The 20,126-nt window shown below is 36.5% G+C and overlaps 1 protein-coding gene and 1 non-coding gene across 8 annotated transcripts in view; both read right to left on the bottom strand.

Moving 5' to 3' along the window:
* Positions 1–20,126, bottom strand: part of Spice1 (spindle and centriole associated protein 1) — a 50,125-nt gene that overhangs the window by 18,693 nt on the left and 11,306 nt on the right. For 4 of the 7 annotated variants that reach the window (XM_010630094.3, XM_010630093.3, XM_010630095.3 and 1 more), the window contains exons 5-12: positions 19,791–19,934; positions 14,545–14,647; positions 13,549–13,655; positions 10,465–10,577; positions 4,512–4,654; positions 4,169–4,306; positions 3,575–3,840; positions 571–702 (exon numbers count right to left, since the gene is read on the bottom strand). In XM_010630094.3, coding sequence (XP_010628396.1) covers positions 571–702; positions 3,575–3,840; positions 4,169–4,306; positions 4,512–4,654; positions 10,465–10,577; positions 13,549–13,655; positions 14,545–14,647; positions 19,791–19,934 — 1,146 coding nt within the window. The remainder of the gene's footprint in view (positions 1–570; positions 703–3,574; positions 3,841–4,168; positions 4,307–4,511; positions 4,655–10,464; positions 10,578–13,548; positions 13,656–14,544; positions 14,648–19,790; positions 19,935–20,126) is intronic. The other 3 variants (XM_010630096.3, XM_010630099.3, XM_010630100.3) reach the window with 3 other exon arrangements.
* LOC117283328 lies at positions 879–980 on the bottom strand. Its single transcript, XR_004514295.1, has one exon. It is a non-coding gene; the product is annotated as a U6 spliceosomal RNA (small nuclear RNA).

Below are 20,126 nucleotides of genomic sequence, written 5' to 3' on the forward strand. Positions count from 1 at the left end.
AAAAAAAAAAAAAAAAAAAAAAGAAAGAAAGAAAGAAAGAAAGAAAGAAAGAAAGAAAGAAAGAAAGAGGCACAATTAGTCAAGAGGCAAGTCAAATATGAAGGTGATACAAACAACTGTGCACAGCCTCTGACATGGCTGCAGGAGAGCTCCCAAAGTTATCCTCCTGCTGTATTGAAGCCTGTCCTGCAAGCACAAAGTCCTGAGTTCAATCCCCACTACCACATATATAAATAGATAAACAAGTAAGTGAGTAAGTGGCTATCATAGCACTTACTACTTCATATTTTGGACTGACTGCTACAGTATTGGTAATTATTATTTAAATATAGAGTCTGTCTTCTACACCAAGTAGTACATTTCTTAAAGGCAGCAGACTTATTCTACCATTTGTAGTCTAAGCTTCTACTGTAGTGCCTCCAATATAACACATTTTCAGTAACACCTACCACTGATGATGGTAATGAGTGATAAGCAATCATATTGGCATGGCTGAACCAAAGGCAATTCTAAGGAGATCACACACGCATAATGTTATAAATAGAAAAGATTGGGATAGTATCTGAGTACCTGTATGGTACTATTTTCTTCTCTAAGAAGAAGAATTTCAGCTGTCAGAGCATCAATGAGCTCTCGATGATCGCCTAATACTTGTTCCAGTTGTTGCCTTGTCTCTACTTCTTTACGTAGTTGAACTTCACTCTAAAAAAAAATAAAAAACTTCTACCAGTAACAGAACATACTTAAAACTAAGTTTCTGCTCAAAGCTGTCAAAGAAGGTAATTACAAAGACACACATATTGGTGTATATGAGAATTTTAACTTTTTTCTTGGTCTATATTTGCAACACATACATTTAAGAGAACTGGCACATACATTAAAATATGAAATGCTTCATGAATTTGCATGTTTACTTGAGCAAGGACCACACTAATCTTTTCTGTATCATTCCAATTTTAGTATATGTGCTGCCAAAGCAAGCATAACAATTAGAAAATTTTGTTAGGTTTATTATACTTTTTGAATAAAATATGCTGCTTTATATCTTCCCTTCTTTGAACACAATGAACGAAATAATAAGCAAGATAAATAATATTTTCATGAGAGAAAGTTAAAGGATATACATTTACTTTTTTTTTCTATAGTATTAGGGATTCAATCCTGGGAATTAAACTGTATCTCCAGCCATTTTTTAAAAAAAATTTTAGTTGAAAGATAAAAGATTTATATAATCTGAAGATAAACCAGAGTGATTATTTTCTATTTTGAGACAGGATTTTGCTAAGACACTAAGTTGCCCAGGCTGGGCAACTTGCAATCCTCCTGCCTCAGCCTCCCATAGTGCTGGGATTACAGGTACATACCACCATGCCTAGCAATATTTACATATTGTTTGAATATGCACAGGCCATCTCTAAAAGGCTACATTCATGCCAGGCAATGACAGCTATGAGGGAGCAAACAGGTCAACTGGAAATTAGGAATGAGAATCAGATATTTCATTTACACATTTCTGCATCTTTGAATTTCATATACGTGCTATATCACCAATTCAAAACCTGTTCGTTAAAATATAACTAAAAATAAATTTAATAAAAATAATTAAACTCTATTACAATAACTATACTCATTAAATGTTTTAGCTTTGTAAAGTAAGTGATCAGGTAAACATGCTTATACTCCTACAATGCCTGCCAAACATCTGAAACATGCTTCTGAAGATTGCTGACTTACAGGTAAAAAAAAAGTGAAGACTTTAGTAAGTACGACAGAACAACAAATCTGTCATTAAAAAACAATTTTAAGCCAGGCAAGGGGCAGACACCCATAATCCCAACACTCTGGGAGGCTGAGGCAGGAGGAAGGCAAGATCCAGCATAGTCTGGGCAATTTAATGACTTAGCAAGACCCTGCCTCAAAAATTTTAAAAGGGCTGTTGATATAGGTTTATGCGAAGAACAGTGGGTTCAACCAGGTGTGGTGGCACACACCTGTAATCTGAGGCCAAGGCAGGAAGATTGCCATGCATACCATACTGAGACCAGCCTGGGCTACCTAGTGAGTTCAAGGCCATTCTAAACCTAATAGAGAGGGCTGGGGATTTAGCTTAGTGGTTCTGCTGCCTGCCTTGCAAGTGCAAGGTCCCGAGTTCAATCCCTGGTACTAAAAAACAAAACAAACAAATAAACTTAATAGCTAGATTCTATCTAAAAAAAAAAAAAAGTGGATTCAATCCCCAGCATCAAAAAAAAAAAAAAAAAAAAAAAAAGAATAAGTAAATAACTAAAAATTTTAAAAATAAAAGAGGATTTTAGGAAAAAGTCTTCAGGGCAGTGAAACATCTGAATTACAGTGGTTAATCTATTTTTTAAAATAAATTTTTCTTAAATATTTTTGTCATATTTAACATATGTAAGTACATGGATTTATAAAAGATGAAATGCCTAACTAACCCTAATTCTATAACATTCTGAGGCTGATAATTATTTGTAAATAAACAATTCCTGCTTGTTTTCTAAGTTATTTTCACAATAATAAGAGACCTCCAACTTAGATGATGAAATCATAGCCATTTCAGTCAGACAGAAACCATGAGGAATTTACCACCCAAAAGTGTATAGGTTACAGTCAGGGCCTCACTCCAAACTGAATGAAAGTGGAAGAGCAAGCAGAGCAAAGCAACAGACTGACAATTATTAAAGACTTAATATTTCACACCAGAGAAACTATTTGGTATTTACACATGTGTGACTTATTTATTTCACTTAGGAGTATATCCTCAATATGCATCCGTTTTCTCCTATGAATGACTCTAATTTCTCATTCTTTATGGCTGAGTAGTATTCCTAAACTATCATTGTACATAAGATCCTAATGGTATAATTGACAATGTGAAACAGGAAGAAAAGGGCTAAAGGTGTAGGGGAAATAGGAAGGGTAGGGGAAGGGAATAAGGGAAAAGAAAAAAATTTTGAGAAAATGGAAATAAAGTATTTGTAAAAAGGGAAGGGAGGAGGGAGTGAAAGCAAGGCAGGGGTAAGGGGAAAAAATGAGAACCAAGACCTGTCATGTAAAGGTACAAGATCCCAATGATGAATGTAACTGTACTGTATACCTAAAAACTACCAACAAACTCATTGAGGAAAAGAAAAAAGAAACCAAAGGCAGAGTCCAGAAAGTGAAGGCACAGGAGATGGGAAAAGGAAGCTGAGGGGAACTGGATTAAAGCTACCATGAAAATGGCAAAAAAAAAAAAAAAAAAAAAAAAAAAAAAAAAAAAAAAAAAAAAAGAATATTAGCACAAGATATAGCATTATTTACAGATTTATCTTAGTAATTCCAATTGGCTAAAGCTCACAATAGCATCAAAATTACTTATCTAAGCAAGTATCAACTGATGGTAGAGGGAGAGCAGAAGCATAAACTTTGACTACAGATAATCTGAATCTGAGGCAGACACAGCTTTTCAGGTTCGACTGTTCTTCATTTAGAGGTTTTACTCAGTTCAGTGAACAGGCAAGAACCCACACGCCTGGCTGCTAAAGAGAATACCTGAATAACCTCACACACTTACCTCTTTAAGGTACCGAACTAGGCGACAGAGGGAGCTGACCAGGGACAACGTGAAGCCTGTGAGACCCTGGCCGCCCTGCAGTCCCGTGACCTCACGGCCCGTGCACCGCTCATAGTCTTCCATCTGCTGCTCCACCTCGTGGATCATGTGTTTGAGGACATCCAGGCTGGAGTTAGTGCCACCTTGCAAGTCTGCAGAGGCTGTGCTCGCTGACAGCATGTTTTTCTTCTGCTTGGAAGGAACACACAAATCTGGTCTTCTTTTCACTAAGAATGAGAAGTCAAAAACTTACAACTACAAAGTGACTAGACAAACTTTCTGTCTGTTGCTCACAATTTATCAAATGTTTTTATGGACATTATTACCATTTTATCATTAAAAATCTATACAATTTAAACAAAGCTTATAGTCTCGATAATAAATATACTAGAACCATCCTTCCAGATTTATGTGGAATAGGAAGGATTTCCTAGCTATTCTTTCAAAAGCATCCAACTGGATGCATTTAAGGGAAAAAAACAACGTGTACCAAGTGGTTAAGATAGCTATATCAAGTTACATGTTTATTTTTCTTGGTAAATTAAGGAACTGAACCTTTACTTAACAGCTGTTTTTGCTTCCTTGAGTTCAGCACTTGTCCCACAATATAGCTTGAGTCTAGAGTCCCAGGGGATTCTTCAGATTGAGGTCTGCTTTCGATTCTCTTGACAGCATCAGTAGCATTCAGAGCAGCTAAATAAGGGAACATTGCCAACAGCATCCCAGTGAGCAAACTTGCTTTAAAAAGTATTTCAAATGATGGATTCATGAGTATTTTACTCAATTAGGCTACATAAGCGTGTCAAATGGCAGTCAAACGTTAAATTATACTCCTTTAGAAATCACCATGTCCCACAAAGAATTAAATAAAGTTCTACAAGGCAAAGTGGGTACAAACCTCTTTGTTCCTCTGATGAAAGAGCAGAAGACAGAGTTGCAGGAGGGACTGTTATTTGTGACTGCATTGCTATCTTCTGCTGAATATCGGTCCACAGTTTATTAATTAACTCAGAATTATCTTCTTTCAGTTGGTGGAGAAACCTGTAAATAACAGAACAATATACCATATTAGAATTAATAAGTGCTTCAGTGTTTCAATGTCTACATGCTTGATTTGAAAGAGCTTTCAGCAATCCACAAATATATATATATATACACACACACACACACACACACACATATATATATATATATAGTCTGACAGCTGAAGAGTAAAGGGTTTCTTTTTGGAGAGATGAAAATATCCTAAAACTAGTTGTATCGGTGACCACATGACTGGGAATATACAAAACAGAACTGAGTGTTACAGTTTAGATAAGTGAACTGTATACACATGAAATATAAATCAGTAAACCTACTTTTAAAAAGGAAGGTAGGAATCTTATTTATTGATGTCACAAACATCAACCTAGAGAGAAGCCGCTTTTAAGCCATCTATGGACAGCACATTAGAACATAAAAACAGCCTCTTTAGCCCAAGGTCCATGGTAGGGTCTCAAAATAACAGAAACCCCTTCGTGAGGCATTAACATTAAATTCAACCTTCAGTATAAAGCCCAAGAAGGGTGTTATTATGATGCTTCTATATAAGTTAGGTAACTAAATTCTAATCAGTCTGACATTTTTACTGCCTCTAATGTTTATAATCTTAAAAGTCAGGTTATACAAAATAATAATAAAAAAAATAATACAAGTATCATCGTTGTAGGCTACAAAAGGGCCCACCAAATGTTAACCACGACCTAAACACAAGAACCGTGACTAAGGATCCCAAGAGATGGGGAAATGATTCCAGATTATAAGAGTCTCCTTAAATGCAATCATGCACATACTCAGACGATGGAGGCAGAGGGAGGGTCCAACACATGGAGGGAGAAGGTGATGTGAAGACAGAGCGGGGATGAGAGTGACACAGCCACAAGCCACGGAACACCCAGTCCCTGACGGCAGAAAAGAACAGACTCCCTTGGAGCCTTCAGAGGGATTACGGCTCTACTACTGCAGCTGATCACAGATTTCTAATCCCCAGAGCTGCAAGAGAATACATTTCTATTGTTTTAAACCACCAAGTTTGTGTTCATTTATTACAGCATCCACAGAAAATTTATATGGGGTGCTAGTGCAGTAAGTACCTAAAAATATGGAAGTGGCTATGTAACTGAATAATGAGTAAAGGTTGGACAAGAATTTAGGTGGATGACTTAAGATGGGGAAAACTTGTAATCACTGCTTCTTCCTCTGACTGTACTAATTGGCAGAAACATCAATGACCCAAAATAAGCTTTTTAAGATTGGGTTATAATATGTAGTATCACTGTGCGAAATCTCTTCAGTGATCACAGAAGCATATCATGATAGAATTTTCAAACCAGAGGCACCTTAGATAGCATACGTTCTTCCTGTCACATTTTAGAAATGAGGAAGTAAGGACTATAGATTAAATAGCTAGTAAATACCCAAAGGTTTGATCTCTCGATTCCAGGCCTAATACACCTTCTTATATCTCATACTAAATATTTAAGGTAGTCTAAAGTTGGACAAAACCTGTTCATGTAACTGAGATAAAATTAACCACAGCCAGTAAGTAACAAACACTAATTTAACTCAAATATAAAAAATAAAAGCAATTTTGTATAAGACTAGTTATATTTAGTTTTTGAACAAAAAAGTGCTTAACAGATTATATTTATAAGTACGCCTGTGAAAATGATAAATTTGAGTCCTTCAACTTAACCTCCAAACATTAGCCAGTGTCAACAAGAAGTACAAATAAAACAGCACATAATCCATACCTTCTACATTACAGGAAAGCAGAGGATGCTACTAATTTCAAATTACTTTTAACTAGAAAATACTTCCCCATCAAAATCATGTATAGGTACAAATTCCCTAGGAAGAGTGTTACCATTATGAATACCTAAAATGTACCAGTAAATGTTTTCTAGCAAAAATATTTCCTGAGCTCCTGTCAGGAGCCTTTTAGAAAGTTGGGCACTTTGAAATGGCTGCACAGAGAAGAGGAAAGCTGAGGGCCTTAATGGAGACAAAAGTCACCCCAGGAAGAGAAAGTCCACTCTCAATACGCAAATACTTAAAAAGAAAAGGTAAAAAACCTAGGAGATCTCCATATGTGAAAGTGATAATCTTAGAAAGGATCACTTTTTGGGGCAGAGATGCCCTTTGGAGACTTGAGTGGCAAGGGGTGGGGGAAGCAAGAGATTTTCAAGGCAGAACAGAACCACAATATCGAAGAAATCAGCTTTCACTCTATTTTTGAAAGCATCCATTAAACCGTGTCCACTATAACTGACAGAAGAACGTGCTCTGAGCTAGGAATCTTGTAAGCCCCTCAAACTTTCCACCCTATCCACAAAATAGACTAAAACAGTAAACCCTCACACGAAAGCAACATAACAAAAGAGAACATAGAAACTGAAATAGTTCAACACATGAAAATTCCTCCCCCACTCCACCATAAAAATAAAAAACAGTAGAAGAAACTATAATACAATACTCTAGTGTAGTTAAATGTAGTTAAAAGACTATGAAGATATGAATAAAACCACTAACGAATTAAGACTATAATGTTTTAGAAAAACAGACAAAAGACATGAACAAAGCATTCACTGTAATGTCTCTTTTTTTATTTTTATTTTTTATTAATTGAGTCTATTGCTACATTTAAGGTATACAATACAATTACGTTCATTATTGGGATCTTGTACCTTTACATGACAGGTCTTGGTTCCCCTTTTGTTCCCCCCTTGTCCGTGCCTTCCCTTCACCTCCTCCTCTCCTCCCCATTTACAAACACTTTATTTCCATTTTTTCATTTTCTCATATTTTTTTCTTTTCCCTTATCACCTTTCCCCTACCCTTCCCACTTCCCCTACACCTTTAGCCCTTTTCTTCCTATTTCACATGGTCAATTATATCATTAGGATCTTATGTACTATTACAGTTTTCCACACCAGAGAAACTATTCGGTATTTACACCTGTGTGACTTATTTATTTCACTTAGGAGTATGTCTTCAATATGTATCCATTTTCTTATGAATCAATCTAATCTCTCATTCTTTATGGCTGAGTAGTATTCCATTTTATAGAAAAACCACATCTTCTTTATCCAGTCTCCAACTGATGCGCAAAAGGGCTGTTTCCAAGATTAAGCTATTACAAACTGTGCTGCTATAAACATTGGTGCGCATGTATCGCTGTGATATGATTCTTTTAATTCTTTTGGAAAGATTCCCAGCAGAGGGAAGGCTGGGTCAAATGGAACCTCTAGTCCCAGCTCTTTGAGGTATCTCCATATTGATTTCCATAGTGGTTGCACCAGTCTGGACTCCCACCAACAATGGAGAAGGGTTCCTTTCTCCCACAACCCTGCCAACATTTGTAATTGATTTGATTTCTTGATAGCAGCCATTCTTTGTGGGGTGAGGTGGAATCTCAGTGTTGTTTTCATCTGGATCTCTCCAATAACCAGTGATGTGGAACATTTTTTCATATATTTACTTGCTGCTTTTACTTCTTTGTCTGAGAAATGTCTGTTCATTTCAGAGGCCCATTTATAAATTGGGTCTTTATATTTGTGGGGGCTGATTGTTTTGAGTTCTTTATACATTCTTGATTGTAGTCCTTTGTCTGAGGAGAAGCTGGTAAAAAATTTTTCCCACATTGTACATTGCCTCTTAGTTCTGTTGATGGTTTCTTCTGCAGTACAGAAGCTTTTTAATAAGATGAGATCCCACTTAGATACTAGCAAACAGAATCAGAGGATCATCAAGAAGATCATACACCCTGACCAAGTCGGATTTATTCCAGGGATGCAAGGATGATTCAACATATGTAAGTCAATAAATGTAATACACTATATTAACAGAGTCAAGGACAAAAATCATATGATCCTCTCGATAGATGCAGAAAAAGCATTTGACAAAATTCAACACCCATTCATGATAAAAACCCTACAAAAAATTGGAATAGATAGTCTATATCGCAACTTAATAAAGGCTATCTATGAAAAACCAACAGTCAACATCATATTAAATGGCCAAAAACTGAAAACCTTCACATTAAAATCAGTAACAAGACAAGGATGCTCACTATCACCACTCCTCTTTGATATAGTTCTGGAAACATTAGCCACAGCAATTAGACAAGAGAAAGAAATTAAAGCAATAACAATAGGAAAGGAAGAAGTTAAACTGTCATTATTTGCTGATGATATGATACTCTACTTTGAAGACCCAAAAAACTCTACCGAAAGATTTCTAGACCTAATTGACACTTTTAGCAGAGTAGCTGGATACAAGGTCAACACCCAAAAATCAATAGCCTTCTTGTACAAAAACACAGACTCACTGAGAGAGAAATTAGGGAAACAGTTTCTGTCACAATAGCATCCAAAAAAATGAAGTATCTAGGAATCAATCTAACAAAAGAAGCAAAAGACCTCTACACTGAAAACTACAGACAGCACTGTAAAAAAAGAGATTGAAGAGGATATAAGAAAATGGAAAGATATCCCCTGCTCCTGGGTAGGGAGAATCAACATAGTGAAAATGGCCATACTACCAAAACTGCTATACAGATTCAATGCAATGCCAATTGAAATTCCAACACTATATTTCACAGAACTAGAAAAAATAATCCAAAAATTCATTTGGAACCAGAAGAGCCCTAGAATAGCAAAAGCCATCCTAGGCAACAGACACATGGCAGCGGGTATAACAATTTCCAATTTGAAACTATACTACAAAGCCACTGTGATAAAAACAGCATGGTACTGGTGAAGAAACAGATCTGAGTATCAGTGGAACAGGCTGGAAGACACAAAAACAAATCCAGATGCACTCAGCTATGTCATCTTTGATAAAGGAGCTGACCATCCTCAGTGGAGGAAAGATAGCCTCTTTAATAAATGGTGTTGGAAAAACTGGATTTCAACCTGCCAAAGATTAAAACTGGACCCTTATCTTTCACCATGCACTAAATTAAAATCCAAGTGGATTAAGGATCTAAACATTAAAACAGAAACACTAAACTTGCTGGAAGATAAGTTAGGCTGAATTCTTGAAGACATTGGCATACAAAAAGACTTTTTGAACAAATCCTCAGTAGCACAGGAACTAGCACAAAGAATCACTGCAATGTCTCTTAAATGTCTAAAATATTTTCAACTTATAAAGTACAAAGTTAAACAACATTGCAATAGCATTTCTCACCTATGAAATCATTAGCAAAAATTTTAAAAGCTGACAATATATTCTGTTGGCCAGATATACAAGTACAAAATATTACAAAATAAGGCAGAATTTGGCAATTTCAAACACAATGACCTGACATTTGCCTTTTAACTCCCAAATCACACTTCAAACAATTTTCCCTAAATATGGACTTCTGATAATATAAAACACATATGTACAAGATTATTCTTTGCAGAATTTTTGTTTTTAGAAAGTGCTGGAAATAACCTAAATGGCCACATACATCAAAAATCATGCCTCAAAATAAATATTTAAAAAATTATACAAAATGGTTGTCAAAAGCCATTGCAATGGATATAGATATGCACGTGTGTGTGTGTGTGTGTGTGAGTATAAAAACACAGGAAAAGAAAAATATATAAAATAAACATAGGAAAGTTTCTAACTGGTGAATCTGAGTGAAAAGCATACTGGAGTTTTTTACACTATTCTTACAACTCTTGAAACTACATGCACACAAAAAATTTAAATAAAGATATACTCTCAATTAGTTAAAAGAAAAAAGATGCAATACAAAAACATTTGAAATAGACTTGTAGGAAAGGCAAGAACAGTGGATACCTGACCTGCGCACATACCTGTCCATGTTCATGCTAGCCTGAGGGTTTAGAGAGTTATCCATCTCATTCTCACTTTCTTCAGACTGGCTGTTAACTGTTCCTTCTACTTCATCATCTACTTCATTAAGGGCCTAACTCAACACAAGAAAATAAATAATACAGGTTGTTACATGCACAATCCTCTGTTCTTTCTGTTGTAAAGTAAAGAGACTTCCCAAGGTTAATGCCTCCTTCATGGTTGTTCTGGAACCTAAAGCCTTTCACTCCCTTCTGCCCCATCAACTGTCTGTCCTCTCTCCAACATCTTCAGCCTCCTCTCCCTCTCTGTGTAGCTTCCCGGCAACCTCCCGTTCTGCTTCAGCCAAGCAAGTTTCATTGTGCACAAGCCACTCTCACCTTACCCTGATCCTATATCCACTTCTGAGCTACTATCGATCTTGCCAAACTTCTTTAACAAGTTCCTCCCACTTCTAAATCACCAGCTAGACCTTATAATTTTGCTTTTCCCCTCCACTCCACTCTACAAGGTCATTATCAACACATGTATTCCGTCTTTATCTTCCTTTACTAATCTGACTTATTGGACCTTAATGACCACTAATTTGTTTCTTTTAAAATCTCAATATATTACTTATCCTTTAACTTCCATGAGACTGGATTTTCTTCTTTCCTGCTCCTCCTTCCCAATCTCCTGTACTGGTTTTCCTTTTCTACCCTTCTCTTCTATCTGATGACACTTGAGGTCCTCCCTTTTCTGCTTTCATCGGATCCACTTTTTGAATGATTTTATCTAAGTCCAAAGTTGCAATTTCAAGTCAGTGCTGTTAATTTCCAAATCTTTATCTCTACCCAGATCTCTCGTGAGCCTGATACATTTATATTCAACTGCCTAAAACATATCCCTACCCATGTGCCCAAAGCTGAACACCTTCCTAAGCCTTTCCCACCGTTCTTCAGAAACCTTTTTAGCTAATATTGCCTTAGACTATGAACACTGCCACTATCTACTCAGATGTTGAACCAGCAAACTAAGAGCTTCTTTTTCACCCATCACATCTAAGCAGCCATCTAATCCGGTCAACTCTACCCCATTTTAATCTTTCTAAAATTTATGCCTACTCCTTTATTTCTTCCCTCTTGGCACTGTTTTAGGTCAGGGCCTTACCACTTCTTATCAAGATTGCAAACTGAGTCTTCTAACCACACTGCTGTGGTTTAAATATAGCTCATTCGCTTCAAACTTCGTGTTGAAATTAATCCTCATTATGAGATCTTCAGAGATAGGACCAGGTGGGAAGTAATTAGGGTTTTTGCCTCCACAACTGAATGAATCCATTACTGGACTAATAGATGAATGAGTTATGTCAAGAGCGGTTCCGCTATTAAAAGCCAGTCTGGCTTCACCTCACAGCACACGATTCCCCAGTCACCTCAGCGCTCTGCTAACAGGACCATGAACAGATGTTGCCCCTACACCTTAGACCAGAAACACTGAACCAAAATGAACCTTTTCTCTTCAGAACTAGCCCAGTCTGTGCTGTGTTATTAGCGAAAGAAACCCAACTAGGGCACAGATCCTCTCTCTCCAGTCTCATCCCTCTCCAATCCATCTTACACACTACAGTCAATCTCATCATGATTCCACTTCAGATCCTTTAGTCGATTCACAACTTTCCAGGTCCTTAGGCTTTCAGGAGCTGGTCTTGCCACGTCCATGTGCCAATGGTGGAAACACACCAGCTGTTGCTGGCACACACTACGCACTTGTGTCCAAGCTCCAAATGACACAAGGTATTGCCAACAAACAGGGCATGACACCACACAACTTGAGTAAATGAAACGCTCCAGTTGAACGTATTACAGCAATAAGCTATTCATAGATGATTAAGCTTCTAATGATTTGAAAATCAACTTTTCAATAAGTGCAAAAATATAAATGGCTTTTGCCAATAGTTTTCGCTAATGGAATTTGGCTATTTTAAATAGGTACAACATTCTATTTAATTGCCTTTAAGTAGAAAACAATATAATTAGTATTTCTTTTATGATTCTGAACCCTAGGTTTAGCCCTTCAGTTAAAGATTTTCCCTTATTTTTAATGGAGGGAAAAAATAAGAAAATTCTGTTTAAAAGGTACAAAGTCCTAGTCATTTCTAAAATACTGTTTTATTTTAGTATTAAATTCTTTGTGGGCTTCTAAAAAATATTTATAATCTTAACATTCTAAACATTTTGACCAAGAGTTTCAATTATGTTAGAATATAGCTAATTAATAATTTATTAGTACAGCATCATGTACTATTATTTTCCCATAAATTCCATATTTTCTGGGCATTTGCTTTTAAACATATCAATACATTAAAATTGACCCAGGCCAGGGTGGGCCTGGTGGTGGCGCATGCCTGTAAGCCCAGCACTCAGGAGGCTGAGGCAGGAGGACCGCTGTGAGTCGGAGACCAGCCAGGACTACATAGTGAGTTCCAGGTCAGTCTCAACTACATAGTGAGACCCTGTCTCCAAAAAAAAAAAAAAAAATTGACCCACATTTAATACAGGGCTATATATATTCCTGACATTATGCCAGCCCTTTTACATAGCCTATCTCCACGTCTGAACAAAAAAACAAAAAGAAAAGACCACTTTGAGCCAACTCAGAAATCTTCAGGAAACAACTCAAGATCAAATAGCCAGTAAATAGCAGAGCACAGATCCACCTGATTCTGAGGAGCTCCCTGCTGCTTCCTTAATGATACACAGAGAGGCACATGATCGAAATTAGAGTTTCATCTCTGGTACAAACTACATGATCTTGGATAAGACAGTTTTTCTGAGCCTCACGCTCTTCATTACTAAATGAGGACAACAATAGGACCTATCCCCTAGGTAAGTACTCAGTAACTGTCCACTGTTACTATCCAGTCTCCTATCTTGTTTAGCATAAACATTACTCACACAAAGTGCGATACGCTTGCCTAACAGCAAATCTAGCAACCACCACTAGCAACCACTGCGGTTTAAGCTTTTAAAATGTTTACCACAGTGCCTACATCAACTCACACTTCATTTCAGTATAAGCACTATCATACAAGCACTGCACATTACCTGAGGCTCCAGGACAGACTCAGTAAGGATGGACTGGGCAATCGGGTCTTGGTTCACCGTGATGGGACCCTGAGAGGAAGCAGGAGCCATTGTTACATTTGGAAACCCTGCAGAAGGAAAGTAAGTCGTGATGACTTTGTTTCATTTAATTAAGTTGACTTCACAAGTTCTATACTGTTATAGATTTGTATCATCATATGAAAATCTCAAATAATAACAACAATAGCAGCAGATTATATTGAATAGTGCTTACTGTATACCACCATTTCCAAAGCTTATGTATGTATGAATGTACACACACACATATATATAAGCTCATTTTCACTCACAAAACCCCAAGAGGTAGATATATTATTTTACAGATCAATAAACTGAAGCTAAGAGAGTACAAACAACTACCTTAGTGTTACACTAGTAAACAGTTGAGCCACAACTCAAACTTTACACGAAAACTGTTTCTTGAGGAATTAAGAAGAAAAATTAGCTATATACACATCAAAATGATAATGCTGTGTATCTGATAAGAGGCAAAGTTTCTTTTAGGGAAAAATTGAAGTTTTCAGTGCAAAGTTTTAAATTTCAAGTTAAACTTCACTCAGATTATATATCAGTGATGGCGAACCTTTTAGAGCTTTCAATGATAACAAACAGCCTGCTGCAGCACATGTGCCATAGGTTCGCCACCACTGTTTCACATACAAACACAAGTATTTTAATTTTATAATAAACTGAAAATTATCACATTTTAAAGTTAAGAAATACTACACATTATGCCATATTTTAGTAGATAATAACAATTTACCTTTCTTTAGGTGAATAATTTGTAATGATATCATTAGCAAAAAGCAAACAAGTTATGACTCTAACCCTAGAAACCCCGTATATTATCCATCCTGAAAATTTGTAATATATATTTTGCCTGTGAAAGAACGTTAAGTTCTTTCAAGCTGTCAATAAAGAAAAGAAGCTTTTGTTTGGACGGAATATTTAACTTACCTGTGCGCCTGAAAGGAGCATCAACAAAGAGCTTTTTTGCTGCAGCCATCAAATGATCAGATTTCTCCAACACATCCTGCATCTGGTACTGATCAGAAAGAATCTAGACATGTGTGAATGACAATTATTATTCAGAAACAAAATATATTTACTTTTCAAGTCACAAAAGAAAAGACAAAGACTACATAAAGAATCAGTACAAAATAACCATAGGCCATCTCCTACAGTCCTTCAGTGGCAATATCCTTAGCTACCAGCAGATGGAGCTACTGCAACTGTTAGCAGCTTTCAAGTAATAGCTAGCAAACCAAAGAAATACACATTAAATTATGAACCAGTATACTCACATCTACACAAATATATCTACATATATAATAAAAATTTTACTTAACCTTTATCTATGAAAACTTTTTAAAAAATTAATTTTATCGGTACCTTTAAGGTGTACAATATGATGAAATTCATCACTGAAAATTGCATCTTTACATAATCCATCTTGGTTCTTTTTTTCCCCATTCCCTGCCCTCCCTTCAACCCCTCCCTCCCTCCCTATCTACAAAGACTTTGTTTCCATTTTTTCATTTTCTCACATTAATTCCATTCCCTCCTTTCTTCTCCCCTACCCCTCCCATTTCCCCTTCCTCTTTGCCCCTTTTCTTCCTATTTCACATGAACTATTCTTTTAGTCCTCATTTACCCTGTTTCTCACACTAGAAACTATTCAGTATTTACACGTGTCCTATTTATTTCTCCTAAGAATATTGCCTCTATGTGTATCCATTTAGCTTTTATATTTTCTCTTAATTTCTATTCTATTTTTAAAAGATGATAACCTACTAACTTGATTTCACAGTTCACTTACAAGTTAACATCCACCGTTTGAAGAACACAAAGCAGAGACAAGACCCTTTAAGTCATAAACTGAGAGATGCTTCAATCACTAAAGTAATTTCATCATCTATATTGGGTCATAATTAAAATGAGTTTTAGGATTAAACAAGTTCTTCTATGTTTACAAACAAGTTGGTTTTTTTATGCTGGAGAAGTAGGAACTCAGAAAATTGCCTTAGTGGTGCCTTTAATACGCACTTTCCTCTTAGGAGCCTTCATAATTTCAAGTGAGGCCACAGGCTAGAGTAAAAAGTAAGTCAATTCTATCTATTACCATCAGGTGGCACTCTTACACTGAAGGATGTCAAAACAGCCCAGTGTCCAAGACTGACTCAAATCAATAAAACATCTGGTAACAAATGTTCTTACCAGAATTTCTCTATATCACATAATTATATAATGTGACCTCAGTTGTGATTTTAGGACACAGAAAGATAAGGCGTATTCTTACTTTTTTCCTCTCTCCTACTATACAAAGCCAAGCAGGTCAGCTAGCTCAATTGGTGAGAATAAAGTTCTGAATCCATTCCTTCCAAAAGAGTAAGCTTTAGGCTAGGGATTTAGCTCAGTGGTTCCAATGCCTGCCTTGCTAGCACAAAGTCCCAAGTTCAATCCTCAGTACAAAAAATAAAACAGTAAGCTTTGGAATGTTAAGGCCGAGAGCACAAGATTGATGCTCTAGGTCCAGTCAAGGAAAACTAGGCAATATCTGATCACTTTAAACTTAAATTTCCTGATGTGGCAATGGAGATACAACTATTTCTCACCCCCACAGAGGTCTGTTACACTGAAAACCTGTACAGCACTCTAGTGATGCTTGAGAATGCTATTACAGTGTAAATTACATTACCCTCTATCCCCAGTGAGCTATAAGTACAGGCAACTAAGAGCTTAGGAGAGAATGTGAATGGGGTTAGAATCTATTGTTAAAGCAGGACAATTATCAAAAGCTGATTTCATAATAGCCATTTTTAAGAGTCTACTATAAAAAAGAACACTGATCTATCAAAGACTAAAGACCTCAAAGAGACAGAAGCAGACTGTGGAGGAATACTCTTACCAATCATAATGAAACCTGATATTAATGAGGTCTCAAGTAAACTCTGCCCTGCTACCTTCTGCAGGTGTCTGCTCAGGCTCCTTGGAACAGATGTTTGGGTGATCAAATAGTAGCAATTGTACTGACCTATCTTCACTCTTTCTAGATTTATTGTTTGTTCGTTCCATAAAACTCATTTTTTGGACAGGCAAACTGATCTCTGCAAGCCCATCTATATATATATGCTATTACTATCCCAAAATGTATTTACAGAGTACACAGTTGCAAGTGGTAGTGAATACTTTGGGATTTTTCAAAGATTTGGTCAGTCAAGATCCTGGCAAAATATTATTAGAAACTCTTCATCTTCTCCTTTTTGTTCCCTGATAATAGGAACTAAATGGAAGTGAGATATTACAAAGACTTGGGGAGTTGTTACACTTTTGGAATTTGTGAAATCCTTATGAAAGCCTCCTTTCTCTGAGTTGGACTTAAACCCAATTTCCTTGATTCTCATGGCCTTGATACATGATACAGCAAATGCTATCTAAGACTACACTGGGGAAGAGCTTTTCTTTTAATTTATGCGAGTCTACGTGTACACGGCTGGGTCTTCAGACAGATGAGTCTTGTGGCTTCAAAACACAATAATTAAGCCTAAATGGATATGCTAATGGAGAGCTTTTCCTTTGGTCCTATCGTATCCCTTAAACACAAACATTACAAAATCTGAAACATCTGAAAAGATGCAAGTATTTCTGATTCAACAATTTTTAAATAATTTATCCTATATACATGTACACCAAAACATATTCAAGAATCTATCACATTATTTATAGTGGCAAGGCAGAAGGCAATTTATGGGTAGCATACACTGCTACTTAGCCACCAATATTCTTTCTTCCTCACTGCCCTTCAGCATCAGCACTCCCCAGTTTTAGCCAAGTATACAGCTAGATTTCCCAACTGCCTTTGCAGGTGAGAATGAATGTGCAATGACTTTCTGGTCAACAGGAAATATGCCACAACTTCCGGAAGGGAACCTTCCATTGGCTTGCATACAGCTGAAGGAAGCTGTACTCAGAGATGGAAGCCATATAACAAAGGACTGCAGACTCCCTTCTCACGGAGTCTGAACTGTTTTTTGAGACAGAAATAAATCTCCATTTGGTTCAAACCACTATGATCTACAGTCCTTTCTTTCCTGGAAGTTTAATGTTACACTCTTATACAAGCTGTGTCCATCAATAAAACACTGATAGGTAAATTATAGTAAATCTATACACTACTTAGCTATTACAAAGAAAAGATAAAATCTGGAGATGCTGCTCACTGTTAGCCACTTCTCTAGCATGTGCAGGGGCCCAGGTTTGATCCCAGTACCACATTAAAAAAAGACAAAAAGAAAAAATAGGTAAATATCTAAGTACTGACATGGAATAACTTCCAAGATACACTGTTAAAGGGAAATGAGTGAATTCCTCTAAGATGTTTTCAACCCTACAGCCACATTAAAATTACTCAGAAAACTACCTATAAAATACCTCGATGGGACCATATACATATCAATTAAATCCAAACCTCTGGGCACACAGTCCAGACACAGTTACATTTTTTAGAGGACCTTTTCAACCATGACTAATTCTAATGTGCTATCTCGGTTTAGAACTACTACCCAGGAGCACTAGCAAAAAGAAGGCAGAGAAACTTCAGTCATCCTCTCTCTAAGCTTCTTTGAATCCTGCTTCCACCATATCTGTTACTTGTAGGAGACATTAAGGACAATGAGCAGAAGGCACTAGAGTGGGAACACTAAAGCCCAGAATCTGATGCACTGCCAAGGCGCTGCCTTTTCCTGGATAGAAATATGTCTTCAAGCCTTTCAGTGAGCATTAGCATGTGACACTCCAATCACGTGAGCATCCAAGATCACCACAAACTAGTTATCTGTAAAGGAGACTTCTCTCTCAATCCACTATTCTTTCCTCAAGCTTATGTAAATCTTTATTTGAGAGATGAAATTCTTCCTGATGCTATGTGAGACTAGGACTTTACTCAACAAGAACCCTAATAAAGTCCTCAAAAAACAGGGCGTGATTTAAGGCTGGCATGAAGGGTCACCCAGACCACCCAGTGCCTTAGCTTCAACATGAATAAGAGGCAGCACTACAAAGCACATTCCTTTACAGTGATTTCAGCTCAAATTCAGGTCATTTTGCTGTAGTTTCCTCTTATTTCCCTTATTTATCCCTACATATTTGATTACTTATCCAAACGCCCTACCTCTACCAAAAGGTTAACCCTAAAATAAGTGGATTACTACCTAGCTAGATAAGCCACAACATTCTTTTATTTACTCATTTTTTGCTAAGTAATCTAACAGCAGTGCTACTGAACTGAGAAAAATAATCATAGTAGTTCACGTACAGAAGAGACTAATTATGTGCCAAAGACCATGCTGATCACTTTATAATATTATTAAAATCTCATAATACTACAACCAGAAATTTTAAAGATGAGACAATTAAGGCTGAGAAGTTAAATAATTTAAGATCACAGAGCTAGTGAGTTGTAGAGCAAGAATTCAAACCACCACACTAGACTCCAATCATCATTCTATTTTTTTCAAAGTCCACATACAATGTATAACTACAAAATAAAGTCAATGCTTAAATTTTTAAAATTACAATAAAATATATACTGCCATTAATCTCTTCAAAATATTCCTCCTTGCTTGGACACATCAACCCCATAGTTCTTGCCGCTCTCTGAAGTAGTTCTGGAAGTTGGTCCTTTTTAATGAGTGTCCTTAGGTGCACTATCAATGGTGGCCTGCCTTAGTGTCCTAAACTGATTCAAAACATTGACCTTTCATGGTCATTTTGACTTTGAGGAAGAGCCAGAAGTCACACGGCAGTAGATCCAGTGAATGAGACGGATGAAGATACGCTGTAATATTTTCACAAGCCTGCCTTTCCATCAGAAGGCACTGGACAATTGCATTCACTGAATTAATCACACCACTTAAGGATGCTCAAAAAAAAGACTTCGAGGACCGTTTCAGAAAGTGCAAGAACAATGGGATAGTGTGTTCAAAGTGATTGGGAATATTTTGAGGGGGGTTATAGCAATGTGTCTTCTACTGTAGTAAATTTTTTAATGTAAATACATACTTTATTTTTTGATCAGCCCTTGTAGATCACTGTATAAAGATGCCTTTACTAGTATCTCCCTAACGTGAATCAAATTCAAGGAAAAGGAGAGAACCTCTTTTATTTTTTTTTCTAATTCTTAAGATAATTCCTATTAGCATTACCTCCTTCATGATAGACAATCTAGTTTTCTCTAGATTCCAAGTTTCTGGTTTCTGTTTCCTGCATTTTCTTCTCAGAGCTTTTTCTTGGAGTTCCCAGTGTACTAATGCTCTATTCTTTGATTTGTGTATTTCATGACGATGTATCTATACAGAAAGAAAATAATTCAAAGGAATATTTTCAGTAACAAAGAAGTTGCCTATACAGGTGGTAGGACCACCTAGTAATCTAGTTCATCACTTTTCTACTTCTTCTGGGCTTATATATATATATATACGTATATATATGTATATATGTATATATACGTATATATATATATACATATATATACGTATATA

The sequence above is a fragment of the Fukomys damarensis genome, unplaced genomic scaffold (genome assembly GCF_012274545.1).
Source record: "Fukomys damarensis isolate Sample0158 unplaced genomic scaffold, DMR_v1.0_HiC HiC_scaffold_24, whole genome shotgun sequence".
In the NCBI taxonomy this organism is placed as follows: domain Eukaryota; kingdom Metazoa; phylum Chordata; class Mammalia; order Rodentia; family Bathyergidae; genus Fukomys; species Fukomys damarensis.